Here is a 12,249-nt window from a genome sequence, read left to right as displayed (position 1 = left end):
TGTTGATGATATGAAAGAAGAACTGATAAAGCTTCACAATTAGTTAGATATATGGAGTGATGGAGAGTGAGGATTCAAAGAAATTGATCCCAAAGTTGTGGACCAGGGTGACTAGAAGTAGAGCAAAGAACAAAAGTGCAGTCAAAAGTTTGTTCATGCCCTGGGTTTCTGACTTATTATTCTGAGCCAATATATAGATTCTAAAACATTCTATAGGTGTAATCAACAGGTTAGCATTCACTTAAAGTTTCCTAATTTGGGGCATATCATAATCACAAAATAAGCCTCAAGCAATTAACTAGGGGCTAGAATGCAACCCTACAACAGGTATCCAAGCAGAAATTAGAAATTTGAGTCTGGAATTTAGGATGAAGATCAGGATATTATAGATTTCATAATCATGAATAGGAAGGTGATCCATGAAGCCATTGGAGTAAGTTAAGTTGACGAGGGACAAGGGAGGGAAGAGTGCTCAGGGTAGAGCTATCTGCGAAGGTATACTAATAGGATGCTGGGAAGCAGTTGAGACAGAGAAGCATAAGTCAGAGGAGTTTTCTTTTTCCACTTTCTCATTCCACTTCCTTAGGTCGATTTCATCATTAAAATAGCCAATTCAACCCATGTTAATGATCACAACAGAGATGATGAATTCAAGGCAATTTAGGGAATTAATCAATGAGAGGAAGAGATACACAGCAGGATAGAATAAGACCGATGGGACTTATTCAAGTCCACTCAGGCATTTGTGTTTGTCCTAGCTCTGACCTTTACTTAAAATTATAGTGGAAGTTAGAGGGAAATAGAGTGGATCTAGAACCTGGAATACATTTCCACCAGATGGATCATAAGACCCTTAGATTTAAAATTGGAATGATCCTTAGAGGCCACGTAGCCCAACCTCCTCATTTTACATTGATTGATCTGTGGTCACATCAGTAATGACAGAGGTGGGATTTAAACCTGGCTTCTCTGGCCCCATATAGAGTAGCTTTTCTTTTCTTTCCACCAGGCTCTATGTTTCAAGAAGAAGAAGAAGTGAAAACTCACGCTGCTTATGCTTTAGCCCAAACCTGCTCAGGTTATGATGGTCTCTTGTTAAATGTAAAAGGCCCTCCTCCCTTGTCTTGCCTGTTTCCTGGAGAAACACAAGAAACCAGATTCACTTTCTGTTGTGTCCCCATGCTTCCTAGAAAGCCAGTGATTCATAGGATTAACAGGAACTCGAGCCACTCCAGCATGCATACCAGCTGTTTGTTGCTGCAAACTCTGTCACCCACAAGCCTGTAGAAAATAACAAAAATAATGTCACTGTGTGAATGTGAAGAAGGATAGCTTGGTTCTTTGGTCTTTAGGTCCTCCTTGTGGTTTTCATAGTCAACTCTGTGAATATTGCCTAATTGGAAGAATCTGGGCTAAAAGTTTGGTTTTCACCCAAACTCTGTTGGCTTATTGAAGATTATATATATTGTAGGTGTATAATAAATGTCTGTGGAATGAACAAATGAGCAATTGGGTCTTGGCCTATGTCTTTTGGGTAAAATGGTTTCTCTCATGGATTTCTCCCTTGTGACTACTACTACCAATAATAATAATTCATATATGTCCTATTTTTATTTTAATATATTTCATATTAATCATTTTGTTACTATCACCAGTGAGGGAAGTAGTAGAGGAAATTTTTCATTAGTGAGAGCAATAACTGATGTGGAAACCTCCTCCACTAATGCAACTCTTCTATAATAAAAAATCTTAGAAACTGCCTGAGATTCTGAAAGCTTAAGTGCCTTGCCCATGGTCAAACAAATGGTCTGTGTGCTCCAGAGGCAGAATTTGAATACAGATCTTCTTGACTCCAAGACTGGTCCACTACCCCTGACACCATTCACATAATAGATTTTTTTAAAGTTTTTATTTTCTGCCTTAGAATCAGTACTGTGTGTTGGTTCCAAGGCAGCACAGTGGTAAGGACTAGGCAATGGGGGTTAAGTGACTTGCCCAGGGTCACACAGCTAAGAAGCATCTGAGGACAGATTTGAACTAGGGACCTCCCATCTCTGGGCCTGGAGTTCAATCGACTGAGTCACCCAGCTGCCTCCTATATAACAGGTTCTTAATTGGTATTTGTGGAGTACGTGAGTGAAGGAGCAGTTGATTCTTAGACTATGGCTTTGGGGTAGAATTACTTCATATGAGGAATCTTCCTTCCCAAATAATAATTAGAATAAAAATAATTCAAATTCATTAATGCTTTGCTTTATAAAGCATCTTCCAGAAATTATTTCTTTCGACTCTTACCACAATCCTATTGGTTAAGTGGTAAAGATGTTATTCTCCCATTTCACAAAAGAAGAAAATGAGGGATACCGAAAGGTTAAAAGACATAGGAAATAATTGACAAAACTGAGATTCAAACCATTTTTTAAAAACTCCAAGTCCAAGGCTCTTACAGCTGTATCATAGCTGCTTGAGAGAGAGTCAGCAAGTCTAGCCCTATGAAGGAATGGAGAATGGTGAGGAGGCAGAGTCACCCTCTTGGGGATAAGTGTTGTTTCTAGGGCTCAGATCCTGTCCTGGAATGGGCACAGCTGATGGCAGTCAGTGTCCCATAAATTAGTGTTTCTGCTCCAGTCCACAGCAATGCATAGAGGCCCAGCTTATCAAGCTGTGGGAACCGAGCACCCCTGGAGCAAATTGGGCATGATAGATAGCTAAGGCCAGACCCCCCCATTTCCACTGTGCTGTGCCTTAGGCCATGGTCTTTGAATTTGGGTTCTCCTGTCCCACCCACATTCCTGTCCAAGCCTTGGCTAATTGGGTTGAAGTCAGAATCCCTGGAAGCTCCTGTGTTACCATTGCCCTTCCTTGTCAGACTGGGGAGCCAGGGCTTTATTTGGCTCTAATAAAGAATTCACCTTGCTTACTCTCTGCCTTCTAACTGCTCTCTCGAGAGGATTAAAGTGTGTTTAAGCATATTGTAACTGTTGATTGTGAATGGCTCTTGCATGGACAGGAATTTGAAATGTTCTATCTCCATCCCTTTCCTTTAGGCTGGCATGATCCGCACAGACAAGGACGAATTCTTCATTGAGCCTCTGGAGAAGGGAATGTCGGAGGAGAATGATGGCAGGATGCATGTGGTCTACCGCAGGCCCCCTTCTCCAAAGCTCTTTCTTAATGACAGCAGGACCATGTATTCAGGTAAGGCTGGGAACATTCAAGACTGGTGGAGGAAAAGGCCTTGTTGGTTGTTGAGTTGCTCAAGAGTTCTCTGTCCTTGGCTGTCCATATGTGCCCTTCGTATCCTGAGAGGCAAGCAATTGCCAGATTGTCTAGAACCAAAGTGTACTGCAGCTTCTAGAACCCAGGGATTTTCTGTTGAGCTTAGGGTACATAAAGCTGACTGACTAAATCAGTAGTATGGATTACAGGGAAAAAATTTCATCAGCTCTTTTTAAAATTTAACTAACCAATTTTTGTTTTGAGAACAGAAGATGCAGGCTTTTTTGTCTGTGAAGACAAAAGTTTTCTACTTGAAGGCAATGTCTTTGATTTGTTTTGAGAGACAGAGAGAGAGTGAAAATTTGATAAATAAAAGCTTCAAAATCCTAACTTGGCCTTGCCAGGATAGACCATGGAAAATTCTTTCTTTTCTTCATTTTGTTCTAGCTGCTTTCTTTGGAAAGCGGGTCAGAAAGAGGTTGTATTTCTCTTGGAGAAAAACCGCCATCTTATATGTTTTTAAGATACTTCTGCTTACACTATTTCACCTGCTGGGCTTTTGAGTCTTGGATATGTGGGCCAACCCTCAAGTAACACGCATATTCTGTCACTAGAAGGACATTGGCCATTAAAATTTTTTTTATTTTAAAAATATTTTTCCATGATTTGTTTTCTTTCCCTTCCCTCTTCCTTCCCCCAACCCAGAGCCAACAAGCAATTCCACTGAGTTGTACAAATGTTATCACTTGATACCTATTTATATCTTTTTCATTTTTGTTATAGTGCAGTCTTTTAAAGCCTAAACCCCAAATAACATACCCATATATACATGTGATAAGTGATAAGTCGTATGTTTTTCTTTTGTGTTTCTACTCCCACAGTTCTTTCTCTCAATGTGGATAGCATTCCTTCTCATAAGTCCTTCAGGAGTATCCTGGATTATTGCACTGCTACTAGACACTGGCCATTTTTGAGATCATATACCTTATATTACAGGTGACTTGAGGGGAGGGGTGGGCACTCCCCATATGTTTTAGTGTCAGGGACTTGCCAGCAAGTAGCGGCACAAGGGATCTGACGACCAGACCTTAGAAGTTTGTCCTCTGTGAGTTCTGAGCCCATTTTTTTTCTTTATCTTTGGGGCTTATAAAAATATTACCTGCTGGGTAATCAGTGGGGATCGGAATGGAAGAATGTTGAAAGCAAGGGATACAGTGACTCATTTTATTCCATGAAATTTCTTAGCCAAGGAAAATCCTCCAGTGAGCTCAGTGCCTTTCTTAGCTTCACAGTTTAGAAATGCCTACCCTAGGACATGGAATACAATGAAGTTGGCGTTGAAATGGGTACTTTTAAAATGTACCAGTCAGATAAAAAAATTGCTCAAAAATTGTCAGGAATGCTCTATTGATGACCTTTAAATAAAGTCCAAAACCCTTAGCCTGTCATTTTGAGGCACTCTGTGATCTGACTCCAACTACTTTTCCAGTTTATACATGTGAAAGCGCTCTTTTAAAAACAAAAATGCAGGACTTTTCAGTTATTATTATTAAACTTCAAATTGTTTTGTACCTTCTTTCCAACTTTTTGAAGTCTTTTTGAGTTCTAAAACATATTCCATCTTCTGTTTTTGTAGTAGTTATTAATAACATTAAATAAGATTATTCCTTCATCCATATCCATACTTTAGCCATCTTCTCTATGTAAATGATTTCTTTATTTATATTACTAGCCCTGACCTCTTTCCAGAGGTCCATTCTTGCATATTAAGCTGCTTTTAGGGCATTGCTACCTGGATATCCCGTTAATGACTCAAATTCAGCATTCAGTTGGAAAAACTGAAATCATCTCACCTCCAAAATTTATCCCTCTTCCACTTTCTCCTTTTCACTCCCTAAATTAGTAATACCACCAATCTTCTCAATCACCCAGGCTCAGTGTCCTTCCTGACTTCTACTTAATCTCCCCTCCTCTCTTCATCCCCCATCAATTCTCACATCCTGTCAAACTCAATTTCCTTAGTGTTTCTCAAATCTGTTCCTTCCTTCTATTCCAGTTGCTACTATCCTAATATGTCCTCTCTCCATACTCTGCTCTTGCCTTTAGTTCCTTTCCCTTCCAATCCATTTTCCAGGTACCAGAATAATTTATGAAATGCATAGCTCTTTCCCCCTCACTGACTTGCTTAAAAATCTTCAGTGGCTCTCCACTGCTTATAGTCTGCATATAATGTCTATATTTGATAATATAGCTTGCACATAAAGCCTATATTCAATAACTTTATATCCAAAGATCTCAATAATACAGCTCTAGCCCACTTTTCCAGAGTTCTTTCTCACTTTCCCCCAAGATCTAGTAAAATCTCTTAAATGACCATTTCATGACTATGTCCCCCCCAATCTTCCTATCTCTACATTCTTCCAGTGCTTTCCCCTGCTTCTCTGCCACTTAAAATTCCACCTGTCTTTCCAATTAAGATGTTACTTTCTTAGGGGGCAGTTGGGTGGCTTAGTGGATTGAGAGCCAGGCCTAGAGTTGGGAGGTCCTACGTTCAAATTTGGCCTCAGACACTTCCTAGTTCAACTGCCAAAGTGATCTTCCAAAAGTGAATATCATGGAGGGCAGCTAGGTGGCTTAGTGGATAAAGCACCAAGCCCAGAGACAGGAGGTCCAAGATTCAAATCTGGCCTCAGACCCTTCTTAGATGTGTGACTCAGGGCAAGTCACTTAAGCTTAATTGCCTAGCTACTTTTCTGTTTTAGAACTGATACTAAGACAGAAGGTAAAGGTTTAAGAAAAATGAATCAGTGGAATGTTACAATTGGAAAAGTGCTCTTAGAAATCATCCAGTCCTACCTCCTCATTCTATAGGTGAAAAAACAGTCATAGAGTGGAAAAGTACTTGCACATGGTCACGAAGATATCAGAAAGGTGGTTTTGTGTGTGTAGTCCTGGGCTGCATCATTTACTGCAACTGAGCATGCTTCTTTGCAGAGACCTGATATATCATCCCATTGGGGGTCCAAACGCCTCAGCCAATTTCCATTTCAGCCTTGTTCTCCTTCACTTTCCTATATGTAGGCTATACTCCAGCCAAACCTGATTATTGGTCTTTCCTCTGTGTTGGTCAGACACCAAAACCCTATCTAGTAACTACCACACCAATGCAACTACCAACAATTTGGAAATTGGTCTTGATCAAAGACACATGACAAAACTAGTGGAAATGCGCATCTGCCATGGGTGGGGGGAGTGCGGGGGGTTAAGGGGAAAGTAGGAGCATGAATCATGTAACCATGTTAAAAATGAATATTAATAAATGTTTGAAAAAAAACCCTATCTAGTGTTTGACTTGGAATGTTAGGAAGGACACAGGCAATCAGGGGCACTTTCAAATGATGGCATGGAGGATAGGGAGATTTTAGGTCATGACATATAAGGATCACTTAAAAGAATTGGGGCCCTGAAAGAAGAGCCAACCCGGAGATAGGGGGTGTTAGGAATGCCATCAGTTTCATCTTCAAATATAGGTACTATTGTCACGTAGAAGAGGAATATTACACTTGTTCTACTTGGCCAGAGAGGGAAGAACCGTTATTAGTAGGTGGCAGATGTAGATAGACAGATTTCAGTTTGATATAAAAGCTCCTTAAAAATGAGAATGGTCCCAGAGAGGATTGGGCTGCTTCTCCAGGTCACAGGAAGTCTTTGAGCAAAAGATGGATGACCAGTTGTCTGGGACATTGTGGAGGAATTTCCCATTCTTGGATGGGTTTGCCCATGAGTGCTATGTCTGCTCTTAAAGAGTTGAGATTCTCAGAATTCCTCACATGGGATATATGGGATTTAAATTGACCTAGAGAAGTCTCTAAAAAGATTCACTTTGCTGGTTTTAAAATCATTTCAGCATAATTTTATTGAAAATAAATTTCATTCCTACTGTTCTATTTGTAGGAATAGAAATGGGAGAGGTTGGTGTCACTCCAGGGTCTTCTGGTCAACCTAAAAACTTTACTTCTAGAATGGCTACTCTTGCCACAATCCCTTCTTTGATCCTTGTCAGACTCACCTGCAAGAGACCTAATGAGTGCAAGAGGCCCATGATAAACCAGAGGGGTCAGTATGTGTGGCTGCAGCTGAGTTGGAACAAAAGGCATCAGAGCTATGACCTGTGATTGCCAAAAGGCAAGATTAATTGTTAAATAAATGGTTTACTTTAGACAATAGGTACGAGTGTGGCCAAGAATCAGGAAAACTGAGTTTCTGCCCACAGCACTAACATTAGGCAAAACTCTTTCTCATTCAGGGTCTCAGTTTTCTCATCTGTAAAATGAAGGGATGGAACAAGATGATTTCTAAGGCCCTTTTGTGGCAGGGTCTGCAATTTCTTTAATCTTCCTTGAGGATGTGAACAACCACTTCTCTCCAAGACAGTGACCCACTGCTATTGCTGTTGTTGGGGCCAGCCAGAAATCAGGACCATGATAAACTCCCTAGGAAAGACTTTGGAACAAGAATTATTTATTCCCGGGGCGCCTGGGATGTTGATCCTAGATGCCAATCACCTTTGGAGGGTGATGTTGCATGTTTGTCTTAAGTTTATAGACCTGATTTCATCCTAGGCTTAGCTGTAATTTTATTTCCTCTTGGGCAATGCAACCAGGCCTGGAATGATATCAGGACTATCATAGGAGGTCAGAGCAGGCACCCAGAGGTACCTGGAAGCCGTATGTCTCAGCATAGTAGCATGACCAGGGCACCCCCAGGTATGTACATTCTGAAGGTAGGACACATGTCACAATCTCAGTTGAAATGATGCTGTTTAGTTTGTGACCTCATAGTCCAAACAGGTAGGTTTTCTAGGAGCGTGATTCACATTCACAGATAATAGAGCATTTCTTCTCCATTAGCAATTAAGGGATCTTCTTAGTAATAGTGGCAAGTGCCCTGAGGAGCTCTTGGTTTCTTTGACAGAGACCTAAGAGGCAGTAGGGCTTCCAGTCTAAATTTAGAGTTAAGAGACCTGGGTTGAAATCCTTCTTTGACTCTTATTTAGCTTTGCAATGATGGGAAGAATAAGTCTCTTAGCGACCTCATAGGGTTGTGATGAAGAAAGCATTTTGTTAGCCTTAAAATGCTATAGAGATGTGAGATAAAAAGCTAATGAGGCAGCTAAGTGGCACAGTGGATAGAGCATTGGGTGGGAGGCAGGAAGACCTGAATTCAAATTCAGTCTCAGACACATTGGAGCTCTGTGATCCTGGGCAAATCAAGCTATCTCTTGTCTCAGTTTCCCCAGCTGTAAAATGGATATTGAATTGAATGAACTTCCTCAGGTTGTTGTGAGGATCAAAGGAGATGATATTTGTCAGGCACTTCTTAAAACCTTAATGTGCTATAGAAATAATAGCTATTAGCATTATTGTTATTTATGAATTTACCAAAATCCCTGGCAGTAGTAGACTTCAATGAAATAGAAGCATATTTGCCCAAAGTTATGGAATGATTTCTCCCCAGGAGGTGGGAGGAGCCACATTAGACTAACCAGGAAAATGGGAACATCATTCCAGCTGTCAGGAAAAACAAAAACCCCAAGCCCCAAACCACTCAATTTTTATCGTAAACATTGAGGGATTACTGGACATTCTTCTGGGACTTAAACTTCCTTAAGAAAGAGGAAGCATTCAGGGGGACAAATGTGGGAAGAACAGGGAGTTAGATAAATACAATAAACGGCTTTATGACTTTAACCAAACCAGTGAGTGAGTGGAAAGAGTCAGTCAACACTAGCCCCCAGGCCAGATCCCAGGAGGACATGGGATTATGTAAAAGTTGAGCCTTAGGAGAACTTCTTTCCTGTTCCTCACCAGTAGTTTCCATCGCTTATGGTAGTAGGGAATAGGAAAAGAAGGAAGATAAGACTCCAGATCTGATTTGGCTATGGGATACCGGACCCTCATTCATTCATTAATCCAATTAAATATCTATTAAGCACCTCCTGGGCACAAAGCACTCTGGTAAATGTGGCAGTGGGGTAGAGGTAGGAAAGATACAGTTTAGGAAAGACATCACTCCTGCCATTACAGATTTACAGTTTAATAGGATAAGATACAAGCATATAATTATGTACAAAGTGTATGTGATAAATACTCCCCCAGTTGAATATAAGTTCTTTGAAGTCAAGGAGTGTTTCATTTTTGTCTTTGTATACCCAGCATCTCATAGAGTACCTACTGGCATATAGTAAGTGTTTCTAATAAATTCCTTTTTTTAAAAAACCCTTACCTTCCATCTTAGAGTCAATACTGTGTATTGGTTCCAAGGCAGAAGAGCAGTAAGGGCTAAGCAATGGGGGTTAAATGACTTGCCCAGGGTCACATAGCTAAGAAGTGTCTGAGGCAAGATTTGAACCCTGGACCTCCCATCTCTAGGCCTGACTCTTAATCCACTGATCCATCTAGCTGCCCCCCTAATAAATTCGATCTAATTGATTTTTAGAGAGGTATATAATACTACCTGAGGGCTGAGGAGGATCGTCATGTCGGGGATATGAAGAAGGGGATTGTTGTTGTTTTGGTCATGTCTGACTCTTCATGACCTCATTTGGAATTTTCTGGGCAGAGATACTAGAGTGGCTTGCCATTTCCTTCTCCAGCTCATTTACAGATGAGAAACTCAGGCAAACAGGGTTAAGTGACTTGCCTAGGGCCACACAGTTAGGAAGTGTCAGAGGCTGGATTCAAACTCAGATCTTCCCTACTCTAGGCCCTACCACTGTTCCACCTAGCTGTACAGTAAAGAAAAGGTAGAAATATAATAGATAAAGAGAGGGAGAGGAGGAAGATTTTTATTTATTTTTTGAGACATATCTTCCTCCTGTCCCAAGATGGAGATGCAGCAGCCACTCAAAGCCTAATCCCACCGCTGATCAGTATGGAAAATTTCTCCATTTCTCCAGCCTGGCTAGTTCCCTCCTCCTTAGCAGTCTGGTGGTCCTCCCCTCCTGGGAGCTCTTCCCTGGACTTACTGTAGATACTCGATTGAATTTAGCCCTACTGAAGCTTAGAACTCCCTTATTCAAGGGACCCTCCTGGCTTCAACTTCCTTCAATAGCAATGATGATTGGTGTTCACCACCTCTCTGGCCTGGAGGAGAGGGCATTCCAGGCCTGGAGAATGGTCTCAGAAATAGCATAATGATAGGAAAGGCAAAGAATGTTCAGAGGCCAGGAGTCTGGTTTGGCTGGAGTACAGAGTAAATGGAGGAGAGTTATATAAGGTTGTAAAAGTAGGTTGGTGAAAGATTGTGGAAGAACTTGGCCTGGTAAATGCCTGGCAAAAGCATTTGGATTTAATTCACTAGATAATAGGGAGTGAGTGGGTGCTGCTCTGATCTTACAGGAGCAATTGGTCACACAGCAGAGAGAATGTTGGAGTCAGGAAGACCTGAGTTCAAATCCCATCTTAGATACGTATTAGTTGCGTGATCTTGGCCAAGTTATTTAATCTCTGTTTGCCCCAGTTACCTCCTTTGAAAAAAGGAGATAAAGAGAGAGACAGACAGACACAGACACAGAGAGACACAGAGAGACAGACAGACAAAGAGACAGACTGACTAACTGACAGACAGATTAGAGAGTAATGACTATGGAAACTTGAGTGTGAATATTTTGTGAGAGTTTTGTCTCTAAGTAGGTGGCATAGCAGATATAGTGCCAGCTCTAGAATCAGGAAGACCTGAATTCAAATCTAGTCTCCAACACTTACTGGCTGTGTGATCCTGGGCAAGTCATTTAACCCTGTTTGCCTCAGTTTCCTCATCTATAAAATGAGCAAGAGAAGAAATTGGTGAACCCCTCCAATATGCCAAGAAAACTCAAATGGGGGTCACAAAGAGTTGGACACAACTGAAATGACTGAACAGCAAAATGATCCTCCAAACACTTTGAGGGACAAGGCCTAGATTCTGACAGTTTTGTGAAGTTCTATGAATGTAGATCCCTGGAGGTTTGAGTTCATTCCTTGGGTGAATCTTGGTTTGTGAGAGTATGGGGAGAGTGATAATTGAGGTTGTACATTCAGCTGGTGGGTTTTGAATGTGTTCTGGTCCTAGTGCTGATTCTAGCATTTGGGGATAGTATCAACAAGCCCAGACAGATGCTATATCAGAAAGGCACAGTGCTGAGCTCCCAATAGTCTCTGCATGAGGTAAGAAAGCTCTAAAGTCGATATAAACAGGCCCAGTGCTTGGGATGTAAGTTTGAGACCTGTAAGAATGTCAGAATATCAATGGATCTGCCCACCTTCACTCCTAACCAGGCTGTCTGGTTGTTGCCTCAGCCCTGGTGTGAGGCTGCCCTGACACAATGGATTCACTGCTCTGTAATCAATCATATTCCTTGACTGACTGGCATACTCACCTTTTGGAATAACTTCCCCAAAAAGGCATACACATTTGCCCTCTTACAAAAACAAAAATACTTTTTTTTTACCCCTGCTGATTTATTTGAAGGCAGGGAGTCAGGAGAGCATAGGGAAAAGAGGCCTTGGAGTTTGAAGGCCCAGGCTTATCAAGCATCCTGACTCTGATGCTTGCTAATTGTATCAATTAATTCATAAGAGTCTGATAAAAAGTATTTAAAAACCTAATCCAATCTCCAGTGGATAAATCAAGGTCAAAGAATATGAGAAGACAATTTATGAAAGGGGAAACAAAGTGTAAACAATCACTTGAACAGTGTTCAGCATCACTAATAATTACAGAAATGCAAATTAAAAGCAGCTAGGTAGCACAGTAGATAAAATGCCAGGCCTGGAGAGGGGAGGTTCTGAGTTCAAAATTGGCATCAGACACTTCTTAGCTGAGTGACTCTGGGTAACTCCAATTACCTAGCCATTATAGCTTTTCTATCTTGGGCTTGATACTAAGACAGAAGGTAAGGGAAGGAAGGAAGGAAGGAAAGAAGAAAGAAAGAAAGAGAGAGAGAGAGAGAAAGAAAGAAAGAAAGAAAGAAAGAAAGAAAGAAAGAAA

The 12,249-nt window shown here is 41.0% G+C and overlaps 1 protein-coding gene across 1 annotated transcript in view; it reads left to right on the top strand.

Annotated features, from left to right (window-relative positions):
- The window catches only part of ADAMTS2 (ADAM metallopeptidase with thrombospondin type 1 motif 2), a 489,415-nt gene that overhangs the window by 150,198 nt on the left and 326,968 nt on the right, over positions 1 to 12,249 (top strand). The window contains exon 3 of the mRNA XM_044664491.1: positions 3,048 to 3,198. Within this exon, the coding sequence (XP_044520426.1) occupies positions 3,048 to 3,198 (151 nt within the window). The remainder of the gene's footprint in view (positions 1 to 3,047; positions 3,199 to 12,249) is intronic.

The sequence above is a fragment of the Gracilinanus agilis genome, chromosome 2 (genome assembly GCF_016433145.1).
Source record: "Gracilinanus agilis isolate LMUSP501 chromosome 2, AgileGrace, whole genome shotgun sequence".
Lineage (NCBI taxonomy): Eukaryota > Metazoa > Chordata > Mammalia > Didelphimorphia > Didelphidae > Gracilinanus > Gracilinanus agilis.
Note: the sequence above shows the minus strand (reverse complement) of the source record. Positions and strands in the feature narration are given on the sequence as shown.